Genomic DNA, 19836 nt, shown 5'->3' with positions numbered 1-19836 from the left:
ATACTACAAAATTAAAATTCTTACCCATACGCTGACAACAATAATGATTCCTTTTAATTAATTATCAAAATCTATCAAGTTTAGGTGAACATGCAAAGAAATAACACCTAAAAATCGTGAAGACAAAAGAGTCAAACTCCCTCCATTTAACCTCATTCCCCCCTCTTCCTTTTGTCCCTCAAAATGGATCAGATTTCAAGTCAGTTATTTATAAAACATCACCACTAACTAGGGTGCCCATATAATTCCTCATTTAGCCAGGACACTTTCGGAAATGAAAGAAGTCACCATTAATTATACCAGAGCAGCAGAAGTAAATCCAGACTGTTCCAGGCAAACTGGGAAGTACAATCATCCTCCATTAATCAGACATAAAATAACTTAATTTCTTCACTTACCAGTGTTCCTATTCATTTTTTTTTCCTATTTCATTCTTGAACACTGCCTTGCTTCCATCATTTTCTTTTAAATCTTTTCCTATTTCCTATCTATCTATTCCTATCTGTGTATTTTCCATCTTTTTGTATTTCCTAGGTCTTAGAGCAGGTATACCTCAAGCCAGTGGGGGTCAAGGGCTAGGACTCTTTTTTTTTTTTTTTTAAGATTTTATTTATTTATTTGACAGAGAGAGAGAGAGATTATAAGTAGGCAGAGAGGCAGGCAAAGAGAGAGGGGGAAGCAAGATCCCTGCTGAGCAGAGAGCCTGATGTGGGGCTCTCACAGGACCCTCCGACCATGACCTGAGCCAAAGGCAGAGGCTTAACCCACTGAGCCACCCCAAGGGCTAAGACTCTTTATCATGGTTTTCAGTCACATGAAGACTACTATTGATTTTGACATATCTCGTAAATATTATCTCAAAAATTCTGTAAGCCCAATCTCATCTCTTACCTAATCTACTACATAACTTCTAAAAAATTCACAGACTGCTTGAAATGCTTAAGACACACATTCACAGACCAAGTCTCTTTCAGATCAAATAATTATACACTCCTCATAAACACCTGTGAAACCCTGAAATTATTATTTCTTTTTTAACTGTTGCCCTCTACTAAACTTTCCACTTGGGAGTAAAAGCACATGAAGTGTCCAAACCACTGAAGTCTTTTATCTGATCTCTGTACCAGAAAATTGCAGTTCCTACACCAGATGTCATCAAAAGACAAAACATGTGCAGCCATGTATCTTATATGTGGTCGCTGAACCACCTGCATTAAAATCATCTGAGATTCTTGGGACCTCCAATGACCTACTGAATCTTAATCTCTCTTAATCTCTCTAGAAACTGTATGTTCAACAAGCATACCACCAACCCTGGATAAGCCCTACACTTTTTCTTTGTGCTTGAACCTCAATAACGACATAACATAATCATTCTTATTAATTACTATGTTCAATTAGAACTACAGGTGTTTTTCTGACAAAATGCTGTGAAGCCAAGTTATTCCCCAACCTGAATTCAGTTATTTTTCTGAACCAAATCCATTTACCCATGTTAAACATAATTCTTTTAGTCTCCGCCTGATTTTGTTGGTCTTTTTGAAACTTAGTTCTGTTAATGAGATGATCTTTTCATCTTTGTTTTAAGTCATTCACAATAAAGAGCACAGCAGCCCCTTCTTATCTGCAGAGGATGCATTCCAAGGCCCACAGTGGATGCCTGGAAACCATGGACGGTACCGAAACCTACATATACTACGTTTTTCTCTTTACATACATACCTATGATGAAGTTTAATTTATAAATTAGGCACTAGTAAGAGGTTAACAATAAAAACTAATAATAAAAGAGCAATTATAACATTATACTATAATACAAGTTATGTGAATGTGGTCGGTCTCTCTCAAAGTATCTTCTTGTATGTACTTACCATCCTTGTGATGATGTGAGATGATAAAATGCCTACATGATGAGATGAAGTGAGGGGAATGACACAGGCCCAGTGACATAGTGCTGGGCAACAACTGCCCTTCTGACAACACGTCAGAAGGAGGGTCATCTGCTTCTGGACCTCGACTGACCATGGGTAACTGAAACCACAGAAAGCAAAACTGCAGATGGGGCGGGCAGGGCAGGGTGATTACTTCTTCTCTGTTACTAATAAAATGCTAAAGAGGACAGAACCAAGGACAGAGCCATCCAATCAAACAACATTTTCCACAGAGCTGTTCAACTGGCTACAGACCCCTTAATGCCACCCACCATGAACCCTAGTTCACCCATTTTAACACCAGGATTTCCTAAACAGCAGTGTCAACCCTTACTGAAATTCTAGAAGCCTGTGTTTCTCCAAGACGAGAGAAGAATTTAAGTGTTAACATTCTATTCCAGGTAGATTTATAGAAAGGGCCAAAAGATGTTTGTGATATCACCCCTACTTCCCACTACCAGTTTTAAAGACGGTCTTTGGACCCAGATTTTAAGATGTATTGATGGTTTACATATAGCATTTTAAGAAACTATGACAAAATAGATGTTTTATAAAACATTAATACTACTAGTTAATCTAAACATCAGACAAAATGCTCTGAGATGATATGCTCTAACAGGTGAAAACCCATTTTCTTCCCTTCATTCCTTCCTCCCACAGTTTTCTCACATACTCCTCTTGGTAAGTCAATTCCAAGGGTTCTGTTCTACTGAAGCCTCACAGGGTCCTTTCCAGAGCCTGAAACTATGAAGCCTTTCCTCTCCCAGACTCAGCCCTGGATGGTATTTATTATTTCCAGTATCAATTAATGTGGATAAAAATTTATGGTGTTTTATAGTTTAGTCAGGAATGCCTTTAGAGAGTTAAGAATATGAGACAAATGTATCAGAATAAAACATGCGGAGGCTGGTATTATAAACAAAATAAACTAAGACAAGTTATATATGAGGTAAGTGACTTCTGCTGTACCAAACCATCTTTTTATAAGGAACTTATATATTTTCAGTCATTCAAATATAAATGCTCCAAGTCATTTCGTTCCTGAATAGCAGGGTAAGTGAGGAATCCTTCCCAAAAAAGATATTACTTTCACTAATAACAAAAAAATTACAGAATCATTTAGATACCTTTTATAGATCACTGTCTTTTTTTCAGACTCTAAAGAAAAAAGGTACCCTCTTTAAAAAGTGAGAAATACAAAAGTACAGGAAAATCCTAAGGGTATAAAATCAAATGTATGCAATATTTTTCATATCAACTACTGGCACACCTGAAGAAGCTTAGCTTGGCTAATTATTGTACCTAATAAATGTGAAAAACCATTAGAACCACATTATGGAGAATAAAATACATTCCACAAATAATGAAAGATTTTCAAATTCATGATTTTTAAACACCTAGTCTAAATTTACTTCTGAGGTCTGAGGACCTGAACTATGCAATCACATGCACAATTTTAGTTACCTTTCACTTAGGTGATGAAAACTGCTACTTTCATCCTGATGCTCATCTTCGAAACTTAAATTGGACCAGCTGCCAGTGCTGTCTTCACCAATACTGAGATTCATCTGCTGGCTGCCAAAAGACTCCGTTGACTGAAACTCTTCTATTTCTTTTGGACTGAAAAAAAGGAAAAAAAAGAAGGAAGAGAGGGAGGGAGGGCAAAAAGGAAAAAAAAAAAATCAATCCAAAGTCATCAGATTCTGAATTCTAAGACTATCACTTTGATGATAAAGATTACAAAAACAAGAATTGACATTCACAGCCACACCAGTGGCCCATCCAACCCTTCGTGTCTGCTAATAATGAGACTTTGAAGGAAAGCATACTACTTTCCAAGTCAACTGAGCTGTATCTATTATAGATCCATCCCAAGTGCTCTATTATCTAAATTCTCTTTAAAGCAATTCATAGTTTCAACTGGGACCACTACAGAAGAGCACAAATTCCTGTTTATCACCTACTTTGTAAGACAGTACTTTAATCTGTACTGAGAAGAAGCTCCTTCTGGCTTTAAGAACAAAATCAATAGTTCAAAGAATTCTAGTACTGTCAATCAGGCCTAGAGTCAAACTAGCCAAAATCTCTTTAAGATTTTGAGCATAGGATCATAACCCTTCTTATTTTTTTCTCAATGAAAAAGAGACATTTATATTTTTATTCCATCTTCACAAGAAAGGCCAGTCACTATTCATTTACTGTAACTGTCCCTCTATATTTAATTCTCAACATTGCAGTTTAAAATGATACTTTCAAAGACGAAGAGTAAAAATGTTAGCCTTGTGATCAAAATCTTCTAGCGGCTCACACCAATCAGAGTGAGGGTCCAAATCCTTATAACGTAATTTGCTGATATTATACCTTCTCCTTGTCTCCATCATGTCCCACCTATTACTCTCCCCAGCCTACTCACTGCAGCCACGCCTGCCACTATGCGCCTTCCCCAACACATATGATCCTATCCCTTTGCCTGGAACTCTCCGCCCCAATTCCCATGTGACTTATTCTCTCTTCATCTTTGGCTTTTTGCTCAAACGTTATTTTGTCAGTGTTGCTTCCCCCTCTACCTATTCAAAACTGCAAACCATCCCCATCTGCTCCCCCCTGCCCCCACCATCCCCCCCACACCTCCCTACTTGCTTCAGTTTTCCTCCAAAGCACTTAGCGCTGTGTGGCGGCACACGCGGCTATTTTACTTGTCTTATTCTACCATAACATAAGCTCCAGAGAACACATATTTTTGACTATTTTACTTATTTCTGTATCCCCAGTGCCCAGAATAAGTCCTGAACTGCCCCACCCCTCTCTGGGGCTATCCTCATTTTATATTTAAGATACAGCAACCAGAATTATCCTGGACAGGCACATTATAGTTTTGAGCCGTAACAGAGCTCAACTTTGTTCTTTTAAAAATTTTTATCACTTTCTGGAATGTGCTGAAATCTAATGGTTTTTTGGCTGAAATGACCCACTAGATGAGGTCCAGAGAAGAGTTTTAATGAATGCTGGGTTATTCTGGCTCAGAAAGAATAGCTCAGAATACAGTTCAGATGTTTGCTCTGCTAAAAATAAACTACCATATAATTCCCCATTTGACACTCACATACCACCCACATACCACCCTTCTGTACATTACGCTTTGTAAAATATTTATGGTTATTTTCATGAATCAAACATTTATAAGAAAGGGGACGCCAAATGATACCCTTAAAAATAATCCATCTGAACAAATCCCTCTAAAGCTTGAAAGGCAAACCATTTAAACTTCAGAAATAGAAAATGGGAAACAGGACCCTGCGCGAACCAGAGCCAGCTCTTCATAATCAGCATTTACGGAACCCTACACCATTGTTAAGAAGAGAAAAGGGAAAAGAACTACAAAGTAATATTCTACTGGCCTTGGTAGAAAGTTGGACCAGAACAGCACTAGCTTGTAGGAATACTCCAGAGGCCTACTTACTCACCCAAGGGATTAAGAAGGAAAAGTGAAAATATGGAGCAATCAATAGCACCGGCATGAGCCAGGCCCTGGGAGGGATATCTTAGAGAGTCTAATCCAGGGGAGAGTCTTTTTTCCTCCCAGGGCCTTAAGGGAGGCACAGGGAGAAAAAGTTAAAATAGCCTGAGGCCAGTTCTGCTTGAGGAAGGTTGCTTCAGCTGTGGAAAGGCCTAGTTTACTAGCACTTATTCATTCATGTATTTACTAACCACTTATTATATGTCTGCCATCGTATTAAGAACTGACAGGTAGTTGTGACAAAGAAAATGCAGGTCTGCAAATGTTTACTGTATAAAGGGTCAAACAGTGGCTCAGTTGGTTAAGCAGCTGCCTTTGGCTCAGGTCATGGTCCCAGAGTCCTGGGATCGAGTCCCGCACTGGGCTCCTTGCTCAGTGGGGAGTCTGCTTCTCCCTCTGTGTCTCTTCCCTCTCATGCTCTCTCTCACTCTGTCAAATAAATAAATAAAGTCTTTAAAAAAAAGGGGGGGGGGGGGCAAAGAGAAAACACTTAAGCATTGTTGGCCATGTCTCTACTTCAGCTACTCACCTCTGCCATTAAAGCATAAAAGCAGCCATAGACAATACATAAATTAATGAGCACAGCTGTGCTCCAATATAACTTTATTTATGAACATTAATATTTGAATTTCATATAATTTTCACATGTCACAAAATAGTATTCATTTGATTTATCAACCACTGAGGAAATGTAAAAACCATTCTTAACTCACGGACAATAAAAAACAAACAAACAGAGCCCAGATTTGGCCTGTGGGTTATAGTCTGCCAACCCCTGCTCTAGGAGAAAGAAGGCTACACAATTACAGCAAAAAGAGACCTCCTTTGGTTCACCAGAAACATCACAGGAGGATGCCTTGGAACAAATGGCCTCCAGAGTCCTGGCCAAACTCCATCTCCTTATTTTAAGATGGCTAAGAAGAGAGGTGGTCCTTGCCATGGCTTTGAAAAAAACTTCTAAAAAATCTGAGGAATCCTGTGACACTGTTAAATTCCACCTCAACTCTAGGAACTTTCTCTGTTGTGGGACTAACAAAATCCTACAAACTAATAACACAAATTGGTTCTGATGCTTTCCAGGGAAAAAAACAGTTAAACTAAGGTGTTGGTTGGAATCCCTGAGCGCAAGGCACAGCTACTGAAGAACAGGACATTGTGAGACCATCGGAAAGAACAGGAGCCCATCAAGAGAAGTAACAGCAGTAATGGAAATCTTTGGAAAATTTTTTTTAAAGCTTTCCTCCTCACAGCAGTTTGGTTAAATTATGCTCTTTATAAGAAAACTTACCTTTGTGAAGGGAAAGAAAACACCGTAACAAAAAAATTTTAATCTCAGAGCAGTTAATGATCACAGTAACACACTACATTTGCCGTCTAAAACTCTCTGGTGTTTCTTCAATCCAGCTTTACTTACTTCCCAGCTCTGCGAATGGGGGCAATACGACTATCCTCCCTAAGCCTCCTCTTCTAGTTCAGGAAATGGTTAACACCTTCCCTCAAAGGGCTGTTGGGGGGATAATGAGACAACAGAGATGGAGAGTAACATATGGGATATGAAACCCCACACAAATGTAGTAGGGAAAATGTTTTTGTTAACTTGGGGTTAAAAATAATTGCATCTTTCTTAACAGGACCTAAGACACATATGATCGAGTTTAACTTTTATCGTAAAGACCCAGAAGGAATCTGAAACTCACCTGCTGACCGCACGTCCAACATTCGTCATTGCTGACGTCATTATTTCTGTGGTAAGGCTCTCAGCAAAGCTAACGCCATCTTGTCCAATTCCGCTATCAGCCGCCAAACTGGTATTGCTTAGTTCTCTCTCTGCTTTTTCAATAGCTTCCGCAACGATCTTCTCAGCAAGCACTGTCTTCTTATGGAGACCAATGTGAATTTGTGGGACATCAAGATGAAAAATTCTAGATTCCTGACAGATGTTGCTAAGTTTTGAATTAGAAACTGGCTTACTACTAGCAAGTGAATCCTGTCTGGAAGCGTGCAGAGATGAATTTCCAGTGCAGTTGTGTAGTTCTTTACGGTCACAGTATCTGCAAGCTCGGTTTATAAGAGGTGACAACTTTTCTGCATACGTGACGCTATCGGCTGCTTTTGTGGACTCAGACCCATGGAAAACTGTGGATCCTAAACTGAGCCCTAAAGTGTCATCCACTACCTTCTTGGCATACTGCTCTATAGCTTGAACAACACTCTCTCCATAACCAGACCCACTTAAGCTGCCCGTACTGTGGTAGAATCTGTGACTTTGTGAGGAAGGCTGAAGAGACTGAAGAAATTCTGGCTCGATGTGAGACTCAGTGTCTTCATCACATCCAGACTTTTCATAAAGGCAAGAATCTGTCAAGGATTTTGGCAAGCCTCCTGCAGACGCTGTCAGCTCTTTTGTAACATCTCTTGTTATGCTGTGAGCAAGAGAGGCTGAAAAACTATACAGTTCAGAGCACTCATTGTTATGTGTGTCCTGCGTCCACTCGCCAGTTTGATTTTTACAAAGGTAACCTCCGCTTCTTTTACTTGGCCGTTCTTGATCTGCTTCTCGGTGGTGTTCCTTATTCAAGAATATGAACAGTTCGTTCTTGGTCTTCACCTGTGAGCTCTGCAGGGGGAACATTCTTGAGCTGCACTTCATTTTGGCCGCCTTAGCGGCTTCTTGCAATCCTGACTTAACAGACCGATAAGCAAGTCTGTTGGCATACTGGTCCATTAACAACTCACTATTGCCACCTTCCTGTTTCAGCACTTGGATAATGTGACCCGCATACTCGTCTGTCACGCTTTCACAGCTGGGATACTTGTAGGTCAGACCGGACATACAGGAGCCTGATGGTAACGAAAGAATGAATGGATCCACTTCTCTCGACTGGGCTACAGCCTCTCTATCCAGCTTCTCTTCTGATCGATCATCTCGGCCCCCGTCAATGTAACAACTATTCTTTCTTTGCCTGAAAAGCACACAACTTCTAACTTTTGCTATCTTCTCAGCTTCCGTAATGACTTCCGCTGCCAGATCACCCGCAAAATTGCGTAATGTTTGTAAATTTTCCTCCGAGCAATTGAAAACGGTAGGTGACACACTTCTTTGACTTTGCGCATTTAAGCAAGGGCTTTTCACCCTGGGTTCCTGAATGACTTTATTATCCAGGTGGGAAGCTGCCATTTCCGTGGCAAGAGAGACAATGTGGGTGGCTAACAATTCTGCAAACTGAACTTTCTTCCCTGAGTGCTCAGGCTTCACATCCACTTCCGGATGCCCTTCATCTTCACTACTTTCAACTTCTTCTGAAAGAGATCGCATGAGTTTCAACATGAACTCTTCTTTTTCTATGGTATTTTGTTCATTTTCAGACAAACTGCCCACAGATGAGTTGTGAGGTGTAGAGGGAGGTGTAGCAGGTGCAAATTCTTTTGCTAATTCCCCCTTGAGTTTTTTGGTTAACTTCTTGATATCCCATTCAGAACCAGCCCGGGATGGTACGAGAGGAGTGGAGGGAGGAGTATCAGGTATTACATTTCCGTCTCTAATTTTCTGTTTGTCTACATGCAAACCATCTACACATTGAAGCACTGTGGATGAGAAAGTATGTGAATGAGGAAAAGGGTGCTCTTGCCCAAAAGACAAGGGCTCAAGTGCTGTATTATTCACATTATGTTTTGTCACAGGTTTGTCTTTAGTAGCTTCCTTCAGATCGGGTTTCTGACTGGCGGTTGTTGAACACGGTGGGAGTGTCTCTACAGAAGAGCCATGAGCCGAAGAACCTTTACATTCGGGAGCACAATCCTTTCCTGATGAAAGTGAACAGTGAGTTAAGTGATCTTGAGCATCAAGAAATTTGGGGAACTTTTCCAAGGTCAACTGTGACTCTTCTCTGGGAACAGGCAAGCTTTCTTTGGGTCCGGCATTTTTATCTACACTTGGGGTGGTTGATTTACTTTTATCTATGGAATGTTTAATAATAGATTTAGATAACTGATCAGCAAACATGTCCTTATTGCTAGCTTCGCTCCGTTGCAGTGTTGCTTGATCAGAGTGGAAGGGAAAGGGTTTTCCCTTTACTGCTATAGTTACACAATCTGTGTGTTCATCAACGGTTTTTGTACCTTTGAAGGATGTCATTGACTCTAATGTTTCATTTACAATTGTGTGCACCACTGAGGTGGAAAAGTTGCTAATAATCACAGGATCGCTTGTTAATTTTGAAGAGCTCTGCATTTCGGTATCATTTGGTTTAAAATCTTTCTGGTTATCTGGATTATGGTCTGAGGGTAAACAAATATTTCTGAGACATGCTACTTCCTCTTCTTTGCTTTTTGTGGTAACATGTGTCTGGGTAGAATCGCCATTCAAATTACTATCATCAGACGACCGAAGAGACTTTGCCTGATATATGTTAGATGAAATATGGTATGGGAGAAGGGCACTTCCTGCCAAGGGCACTGGTATAGAAGTAACAATTCCAGACGTACAAAACAAGGCCTGCTGTACTGTGTACTCCTTTTTATAGTCCTGCATGGGTCTTGTTGCTGTTACGGTCTGATTGTTCCAAGCAGGGGAAAATGTGGAAGTCTGTGTCGATGGCATTAAATTTTCTGTGCTCACACACTTTATGTTATCTGTAGAAACACTAACTGCTGCCTTGGTCGTGAAGGTCACATCGACTTGCGAAAGCTCAATAAATGCTTCCTGTATAACAGACTCAGATAAGTCTTTTGCATAGGACTTTACTACTCTGTCCTCACAGTCTGACGACCACCACTGTGGAGATGCGGGTGTTGGAGGATAGGAAAACTGACACACTTCCATGATGCCTTCAAAAACAAGCTCTTCGGCAAGATCTGCAGCAAACCTAGCAACCGTGTTAGTGAATATCTGCTTTTTTACGTACTGTAAATCCTGTAAAGCATTTGCTAAAGCTTCACTCACCAAAAAATTAGCCAGCCCACTGATGGCACGTTCTCTCAGTGAAAACGCACACTGCCTTCTCAGTTCATTAAATGCCACCTGAAAAACAGAGGACGTCAATTTGATGGCTAAGTGACACAACGCGTTGGTACATGAAGAGACTCCCTTCTGTAAGTCTTTAAATGCACTGCCCAAACTTTTTTCCACAAGATCAGATGCAAATTTCTGAATGCTATCTTTAATCATCAAGGATTTATTGTTAGATTTACTTTTTTGCTCAAGGCTTTCGCTCTTTGGAACTATGGTTTTATTTTCTCCTTTTTTAATACTCTTCGTGTCTGGGGTTATGTCAGGGTGTTGGGTATGAAGAACAGAGCTCAGCACTTCACATGAAATGCTATGGGCATAATCCTCATAGGTGTAATAAAGAGAATCATGACTCTCATGAAGCCGAGCTCCACCGGTATCTGTTTGGCAAAAACACTCAGCAGGAGGACAGCCTCCAAGAGGACTAAAGGCAGAGGATCGAACAGGGCTAAACAAGCCGCTGTCCTCCCCTGATGCCTTCACTGGGCGTGGTGAATCTGGAGCATCACACAGGTTGCTGTAAGGGGATTCTGGCTTACGAGGAGTTGGCTTTCTAACATTAGCTGGGAGGACTGGACGATCAAACTTGAATTTTTGAGGATTCATTGCAGTGGTTACAGAGCAAGATTTTTCATGTTTGTGTCCTTTCTTTTGTGATGTCTTTCCTAGGACAGGATCTTTTGGAAATGGACAGGAAGTCTCTAAAGTTGGCTCGAGTTCATCAAACTGATCAAAACTATCAAAAAATTCACTCACTTCTGAGTCCGAATCCTCTATATCATCTTTCATCACAGGAATTTTAGGTAACTCAAGTTTTGCTTTTAAACTTTTCTGATAACCCTCTTCATCCAAGAAAATAACAGGACTTGGACTGGAACATTCAGATTCAGAGGAGTAGGCAGGCGAAGAAGAAAAAAACGTTTTCTGTGCATTACCACCTTTATCTGAAGCATTACATGACCTGTAGAAACTCTTTTGGATCCAGGGCTCAGTAATTAATGTAGTCACTGAAGTTTTCACAGAAGGTAGTTCTTTATGTCCCAGAATATTTATTAAGGAAGTTGAAGGTTTAGCCAATGACTTCTGCCTCCCAGAGCTGACGAGAATCCTTAAATCATGGGTTTCTACCTGGTGACCAGAAGAAGTCTGAGAAGCAGCATCACACTGGCTCTTTAGTGCAGTAATATTTATTCCTGTAGAAAAAAGAATAAAATGATCAAATTATTCATGAACAGAATCTTTTAAAAATTAAGTTATATCAGTGGGAATAAGTAGACTTTAAGCATGAAATATTTATTTGTAACGTGTCTTCTACACTATATGGTTTACCAGATTCACCCCAAATCATACTTGAGAGCTAATATACCTTTTACTAAAATAATTTCATTTTACCTGACATCTGGGAATATCTGGTCTATGAAATGGTTAGCTTCTTGTCCTATGTGTTAGAAACACTAATGTGGTCTCTCTACCAGGTAACTCTTCTCAAATTTGAACCCAGGATGGTCCAAATACTTAATGTACTGAGGTGAACGGTGCTTGAACAGGACAACCAAAATAAGAACAGAAATAGCAAAACCAAGAACCAGATAACAATGAACTTAAAAATCACAAGAGAATGAATTCCTTGCACAATCAAAAAAAAAAAAAGTTAAAATGTTTAAATTGCATATAATTTCTAATTGAACAGCTCAGCCTGAAAACTTTTAAAACTGAACGCTAAACTTTAATTTCCCTTTTCAAGAAAGTTTAGAAAAGAACAAACCATCATGGCATGGCTTTGAGGTCTCTTCTTCCTCTAAGTGCTCAAAAGCAGTGACAAAGTCATCCTCTATGGAAGACACGGACTGATTGGTGTCATCATCATCTTCCTTAGCAGTCTCAGGTTGGCGCCTCTGATACAAGTACGTGTCCAGGGTATATCTTATGCCAGTAGCATATTTACTTAGGAGACTAAAGATGAAATCAATTCTGAGTCTTGGCAACGTAGGTGACACTCTCATGACACAGAGCATTCCAGAATGCTGACTCTTGGGGAAGATGAAAGATGATAAACATAATTCAACTTTCAAAACATACATTTAAAGCGTATTTTCTGGAAGTGAAGCCTAGAAATAACACAATCTGAGGGGAAAAAAAAGAAATGCATTCATCCCAAGAGACTCCCTGATTGTTAAATTCTTTTCTTCATTGATTCTCTACAACATTTCTCACTTCCCATCTCTTTCTCCCAATCTTTTTCTCATCGCTACTCAAATTCCACCTGTCCTATCTCCCGAAATGTTATGGAACTTACTATCCATATCTCTGACATGTCTTCCAATATTATTATATAGCCTCATGAGTTTCCTCGTTCATTAACTGAACTCACCAACTACACCGTAAACTGCTAGAGGGTAGGAACCAGGTTCTATTCTATTTTTGTATCCCATTTTCCAGTAGCTTCCAGCAGGACACAACATTCCCTTCTACCATAAAAGAATCTTCTCCTCCTTTTACCTAAATGTCCCTAGTATTACAATTTTATAATAACATTTATAGCTCTGATTAAAAATAGAAATCATCAGTTTTTTGCCATACATATTAGTGAAAAAAGGTGGAAATCAAATATAATAGCTAATCACATCTTGTAATCCTAGCAAACAAATCAAAGTAAATATAAATGAAAAGCATAATGAAGAAAATGAGGCAAGCAGTTCTACTTTTACCTGTAGACCTCATAATGAACACAGCAGTCTTTTATACTTGGAATAAGTAACCCAAACTTTAAACCTACTGATTCAATTTTTAGGAGGTAAAACATGCAAAGCACTTTTCTTTGACGCATTATCAACAAAATAATACTTACTAAGAACTAAAGGCTGAATGTTTTAAAACTAACTACCTTCTGAAATGGTGAGAAGTCAACTTTATAATGAATTGTTTTTTAACAGAAAACACGTTAAACTATGTCCTCTAAAACACTGAATGCAATATTCATATAAATTTAGAACTAGCCATAAAGGGGGAAAAGATTCTATAGTTTAACCAAAGGTAGAAGAAATTCAAGAAATCCAGAAATGAATTTTCAGGAAAAAAATTCATTAATATGCACTTGCATATCATTTAGGGAGCTTCACACATGAAAAGATCTAATTTAAAGCTATGGTCAAAATTACTCTATCCTTCAGTGATTTCAAAGCTTCCTGAGTTCTTTTTTTTACAAATCATATTTCCTTGAGATAGCATTAAAAAAAACTTCAAGCATTTAAGAGTTTAACATTCTCCGTCAAATGTCACTGTAAAATTTGCCCTGAAAAACAGATTAGAAATGATATATAAAAGTTACCTGACTTAGAGGACCACTGTTTGTATCTGATGATTTACTTATATCCTTCATACAAATAATTTCATTTTCATTTAGACTACAGAAGTGCAGTGAATTCAGAAGATCTGGAAGTTCCAAAGAAACTGCAGCTAAGTCCTAATTTAAAAAAGAAATACAATAAATAACACTTTTGTTTAGATTCCTATAATGTGAGCCTTATTCAAAAACCATAAGGTCTACTGGTTAATATACTTTCAGTTCAAAATAGTTAACATATGTAGTTTATCGTGAGTAATTTTTTAACTCAAAAATAAAATGTACTAAAATATTTTAATACCTGCTATTTCTATAGACTTTTAAAATACTGACATCAAACTCTAAAGTATTTTTACATGGTACCTCATACATTCATGACAACTAGCCTTTTAATAGTTTTTAGCTGCAAATGTCAACCTGCAATCTTCAAGTTAATCACGGATTATTTCCCACATATAGGGATTCTTCCCAGTAGAATGTGCTTCTTGGAGCTTAAGTTTTTATATTTGTAAAATACATATCTGTTTTTCTGCCTTTCCTCTCCAAAGTATTATATTAAATTCTGGCTGAATATTTTGTGAAGATATTAAGGAAACATTTTTTTTTTCTCATTTGCCCTTTTTATGTAAAGACTTTACCCTGTGAAAGAATTAATGTCTTTGACCCCACCTAGAGTACCTTCCTTTATAAACATGACTTTATCAATAACTCTTAAAGAGGAAGTAGACTAAGAGAAATACATTGGAACACTTCTCTTTGCAGCCTTATGTTCTCAGGAGTATATCTTCTCTTGTGCCTTCTGTCTAAATAGTTTCCTTCAGGCAAGGGCACAATCAAGACACACAGCAATTTTCATTATCACCTGAAAGGCATTATTCATCAAGAAATGAACAGTATTACTTTTTCTTTTGGGAGACACTTAACGGCCATAAAAGGAAAAACATGGCAATCATAAATATTAAGCAGCAGCACAAGGTAGGGGGAAAAAAAAAAGATGCCTACCACATCTACATGAGCTTCAACCTTCTTTATATAACGTTAAGCTCTCCTTTGCTGATCATAATCTCAACTACCAGTTTCTGTGTAAACACCTGCCTAAATCAGGCTAAAAATTTTGCACTGGTTAATCATTATTTCTTACAAATTTCACCTTTTAAATTGAACTCTATCTCAGTTAAAAATATAATGATCTGATGAAGTCAGATTAGGAAAACCATCCAAATTGAAAAAAAAAAAAATGAAGTCTCATTTTCTACATTATGCACAAAATGGAGGAAAAGTTAGCTTGTGGTTGGCAACCTTCTCAGATAAATTACTTCTGTGGTCTCCTAACCTAAAACTACTTTCTGTAACAAGAATACTCTGAAAATGCTAAAAGTGAAAATGTCCAAAGCACACTCAAGAGTCATCTTTTAGCTTTAAATAGGAATGATTTAACAGAAGAGTTTAGTGTAAATTTTGGGCTAATCAGGCAAATTTCATGATCTCAAAATCTGTTCCAAATAATCTCCCATGGTCTTTCCCAGTTCAATAAATTGACCATACCTGAATATGAGCAGCATCTGTTTCTTCATTAAAACCTAGAAATGTGACCTGAATAAGGAATAAAGCTCCATTAATTTGAGTTTTTTAAGTCTTATCACAATTAGATTATTGACAGAGCGGAGATACAGAAAAAAGCACAGAAAACTTTAAATGCTGACTGTTACATTTGTATGTAGCATCATGTAGTGCAGCTGAAACCAATAGGTTACATGTTGATTATACCTCAATTAAAAATACATACATTTTTAAAATGCTGGCTGTCTTGGACAAAATGATTCGTTTTTTCAAAATCATCACAAAGGTTTTTCACCAAAGATTCGGTTCCATAATGCAGCTCTTCAACCTTCCCCACATCCACTTCATTAACAGGTTCAATCAATTCTACTCCACAAACCTATCTCCTGTAATATCTCCCTCTCTCCACACCCCCTGCCCCCATTTCTCATCTGCATGATGGTCCTGTCCCACCTGGTCTCAGTAATAATCATGACACTCCCCTGTCAAAATCTTTCCATGCTTCCCACTATGAAGTCTTAACCAAGGTCCCCAGGCTCTGGGTTAGCCGGGGCTTTCAACCTTCCCTCACATTTATTCATACACATGGGCCCCCTTTCTGGGTCTAGAACATGCCCAGTTTGTTACTGTTATGCAGTAACGGCCCACAACCTGTGTCTCTAGACCTTGGATGCTTACACGCCTTGCTCCTCCTCATTCAAGATCCAACTTAATGTCACCCCCTCAGAAAGGCTTTTCGGGGTACATCTCCAAGACCCCTTATTGACTTCCTATGATATTATCACTTATTTCCTTCAACATCCTTATATAGGGATTTCTCTACAGGAGTTTATATAAATTAAGTTTCTAAAAGAATATCTAACGGCATGAAAAAAAGCCACATTTTAAAATAAAATAGTAAAAAGGACAAGTTACAGACAAAAATGATACAAGGTATGCACACAATTTCAACCTTATTTTTAAAAACATATGCATGAAAAATAGTACTGGACGGCAATACACCAAGCTATAAGCAGCGATTAATTCTAGATGATGGAATTATAAGTGACGTTATTTTTTTCCTACTTTTTTCATGTTTCTTCCCCCTAATTCATGTTTCTTCTTTTCATGTTTCTTGCCCCTAATTCATAAGATTAATGATAGGCATGTTCTTTTTTTTTTCTTAAGGTTTCGCTTATTTATTTGTCAGAGAGAGGGAGGGAGAGAGAGAGAACGCGACAGAGCTCGCAAGCACACAAAAGCAGGGGGAGCTGGCTCCCTGCTGAGCAAGAAGCCCAATCTCAGGACCCCTGAGCTTAACCTATGGAACTACCCAGGCACGCCGATAGGCATTTTCTTTTTGATACTTGCAGTATTTCTTATTTTTCTACAAGCATCATGTACTACTTTTGTAACCCCCCAAAAGTATTATTTTTAAAATTTATATTCCCTTTATGTCTTTGACATCATAGGAAGAAAAATCTTCCATTTGAAGACAGAATGGTAAACTGTCAACTAAGCAAGTACTGTGACTAAAAATACAAAATACTTAAATTATAGCAATATGGAAAATCAATTCTCAAGAATTAAGGGAAAGCAGCACAGTTAAAATATAAAGAAACACTGACTATACTTTTGATCTCTTTCTGATGACTCACAAACAAGTCAGAATATTACATTAACCCAGAATCGTTATTCTAATTATGGTTATCACTTCCCAAAAGTGCTACAGTTAATTTCCAGGTCTCTGGGTAAACTGTTAGGCTCTAGGAGCCAGTCTCCTCATCTGTAAACCTTGGAGCAATACAACTCCTCTTCCACATTGTAAGGGTTAATCGGAAAACGTGGGGGAAAGGGCCTTGCACATCATAGACAGTCAATGACAAATAAGCTCAAAAACAAACTTCTTTCTTTTCTTCACAAAACACTTAGAGATATGCATACCCTCAAGTGAGACAGAAATTCCTTCTATTCTTTCAAGTTTCCTTTTACTGAATACAAAAGAGAAAATAAGCTGACATGCGGTTTTGAAGATGCCAGTAGTTTTATATTTCCCATTGATCGAGGAAGGCCTCACCAAAGAATGTGGGCTCGGAAAGGCACTACGTAAGCAGCTGGAGAGATACAGGCTGGAAAACTGTTCGAGGGCAGAAGGACACAGGAGATCTGTCATACTTGGCAACAACAGAGGAGATTAAGAGAGGCTCAGCTTTACTAAAGTAAAGCAGAAGGATAACAGAGAAGATAATAGTCAAGAGCCACCGAAATTAGCTGACCCAAAAGGAAAAGGCTCAGGTCAGAGAACACTGTAGCCTGAAGGGTCTGCTCACCATACCTCTGCAACTACTTCAAATATAGTTTCACAAGGAAGATGAAAGAAAATCCTTCCTCAAAATAAGAATACTCAATATTTTTTTTAATTAGATCCTTGGTTTCAAAAAAAAAATTTTTTTTCAACTAACATACTTATCACTTTTGAGCTTGAACAGCCTAATACCTTATTTCTCTTATTTGGTGACATGAATGTATTGATGGGACTGTGGCTACATTACAGGAAAAAATGTACTTCTTTTCATATAGTAAGTCCAAACAAAGACTGGAAACACTGATGTCGCACAGAAATAGTTGAGCAAGTACTATATCCTGAGTAGTAAATATGTTAATTTCAAAGTACTTTTATCACTACTTTTTCATTTTCTATCAAAGTACTGAATTTAAATAATCAAGAAAATAAAAACCAAAAAAAAAAATAAAAGCATAAAGAAAACAGTATATGACATCTCAGCGGCTCAGTTGTTAAGCATCTGCCTTCGGCTCAGGTCATGATCTCAGGGTCCTGGGATCAAGACCTGCACTGGGCTTCCTGCTCAGCAGGAAGCCCACTTCTCTCTCTCCCATTCCCCCTGCTTGTATTCCCTCTCTTGCCATCTCTGTCAAATAAATAAATAAAATCTTTAAAAATATATAGATACATTTCATGTTTAAGAGTAAAAATTTTAGTATTAAAGTATCAATTTACTGAATATAGCAGGAATCATCTAATACAGTGCTGTATGTCCATGACTGTGAACAACGCCTATCCACTAAATTAAACTTGCTCACTATAATACACTAAGACAACTCTGTTAGCCAATATTTAAAACAAGTACTTCTCATACATGTATTAATACATACAGATTTTAGGCAATTTAAAAGTAGATGGCACAGCTTTACAAAGAAGCATGAAAATACAGTTTTAGTAGGAAGAGATATAGAAAGTATTATGTCAAACCTCAGTCAAATTGGCATGTTCATCCTGCTTTAAGCAATCCTCTGCTGATATACTGCATAGTTCCTTCTCACTCTGTAATAAAGACTTGACAGACTGGAACACATCTTCACTGAAGCTCTGAAAATAAAAGATATTCTTAATTTATTTAATTCTAAGACAAGGTAAAAGATCTTGGAGATATTCTATTTTTAAATGCAGAGTCACTAAATCTCCAATTAATATTCATTTGGCACCTGTGAATATATACAGACCTCAAATGAGCTGAGAGAAAGAACCAGCAAAGGGCTTAATCATGTAGAGTTCCACCTGCTCAAAACACACACACCACAGCCCAGGCATTCAATCTACCAGAAGCTCATGAGGCCCTCACTCTGGGTTCGCTTACTCTTACTCCACACTAAAACCCAACAGACTGCATACCTGATTTCCAAGTCACTAGCAGAACAGAAGCAGCAACTATATAAGGAGGAAGGTGATGTAGACGCTGTAATAAAGCATGCTAACAAAAGTGATTACTCTCATAACGAAGGTGGAGATGGAAAAAAGAGATAACAACCTGAGCTAAGACTTTTCAGGGGTCCTAGGGCAGCTATATGATAAAATGAGGGAAAGTTTTCAGAATTTGGTAGGGGAGAGGTCACAAACACAAAGGAATAGAGGGAGGAAAAAAATTACATGAAGAAAATAATAAGTATTACAGTCAGACATAAAGAGAACATTAATTTCATTCTACCTTCTTCTCCTTCTACTGATTTACTGATCTGCTCTTCTATTAGAAATGTCCTGATTTCCTAATCTTTCCCTGTTGAAATTCTACCGAGCCCAAGACCTGTGAAGATTTTCCCACCCCTCAGTCTAATAAATCAAAGTTTCTAGTGTACTATCTATACACTGAGATCATTTAATCCACATCACAACATACTACCATTTCTGTTTTTGTATATATTGGTCTTTCCTACTATTAAACCAAATTATTGAGCCCGAGACTATATTTGATTCAGTTTGTTTCCTTAGATTTCAGTACCTCACATACTGTAGGATATGAACTCAACAAATGTTTGCTAATTTAATAAGAAGTTAGCAAAACTCTTTGGTTTAAAAGACAAGATACAAAAATAAATAAATAAATAAAAATAAAAATAAAAGACAAGATACATAAGAAACCAAAGCAGTAAAGAAAAAAATATAATATTAAATTTGAATATGAATTATCAATATGAACTCATGA

General features: G+C 38.0%; 1 protein-coding gene across 4 annotated transcripts in view; it reads right to left on the bottom strand.

Annotated features, from left to right (window-relative positions):
• AKAP11 (A-kinase anchoring protein 11) overlaps positions 1-19836 on the bottom strand; it is a 49358-nt gene that overhangs the window by 11958 nt on the left and 17564 nt on the right. For all 4 annotated transcript variants that reach the window (XM_032873953.1, XM_032873954.1, XM_032873952.1 and 1 more), the window contains exons 3-8: positions 18609-18725; positions 15344-15391; positions 13784-13918; positions 12221-12485; positions 7145-11648; positions 3395-3550 (exon numbers count right to left, since the gene is read on the bottom strand). In XM_032873953.1, coding sequence (XP_032729844.1) covers positions 3395-3550; positions 7145-11648; positions 12221-12485; positions 13784-13918; positions 15344-15391; positions 18609-18725 — 5225 coding nt within the window. The remainder of the gene's footprint in view (positions 1-3394; positions 3551-7144; positions 11649-12220; positions 12486-13783; positions 13919-15343; positions 15392-18608; positions 18726-19836) is intronic.

Source organism: Lontra canadensis, unplaced genomic scaffold (assembly GCF_010015895.1).
Source record: "Lontra canadensis isolate GAN:19392208 unplaced genomic scaffold, GSC_riverotter_1.0 scaffold51, whole genome shotgun sequence".
In the NCBI taxonomy this organism is placed as follows: domain Eukaryota; kingdom Metazoa; phylum Chordata; class Mammalia; order Carnivora; family Mustelidae; genus Lontra; species Lontra canadensis.
This window is presented reverse-complemented; position numbering and strand designations above follow the sequence as displayed.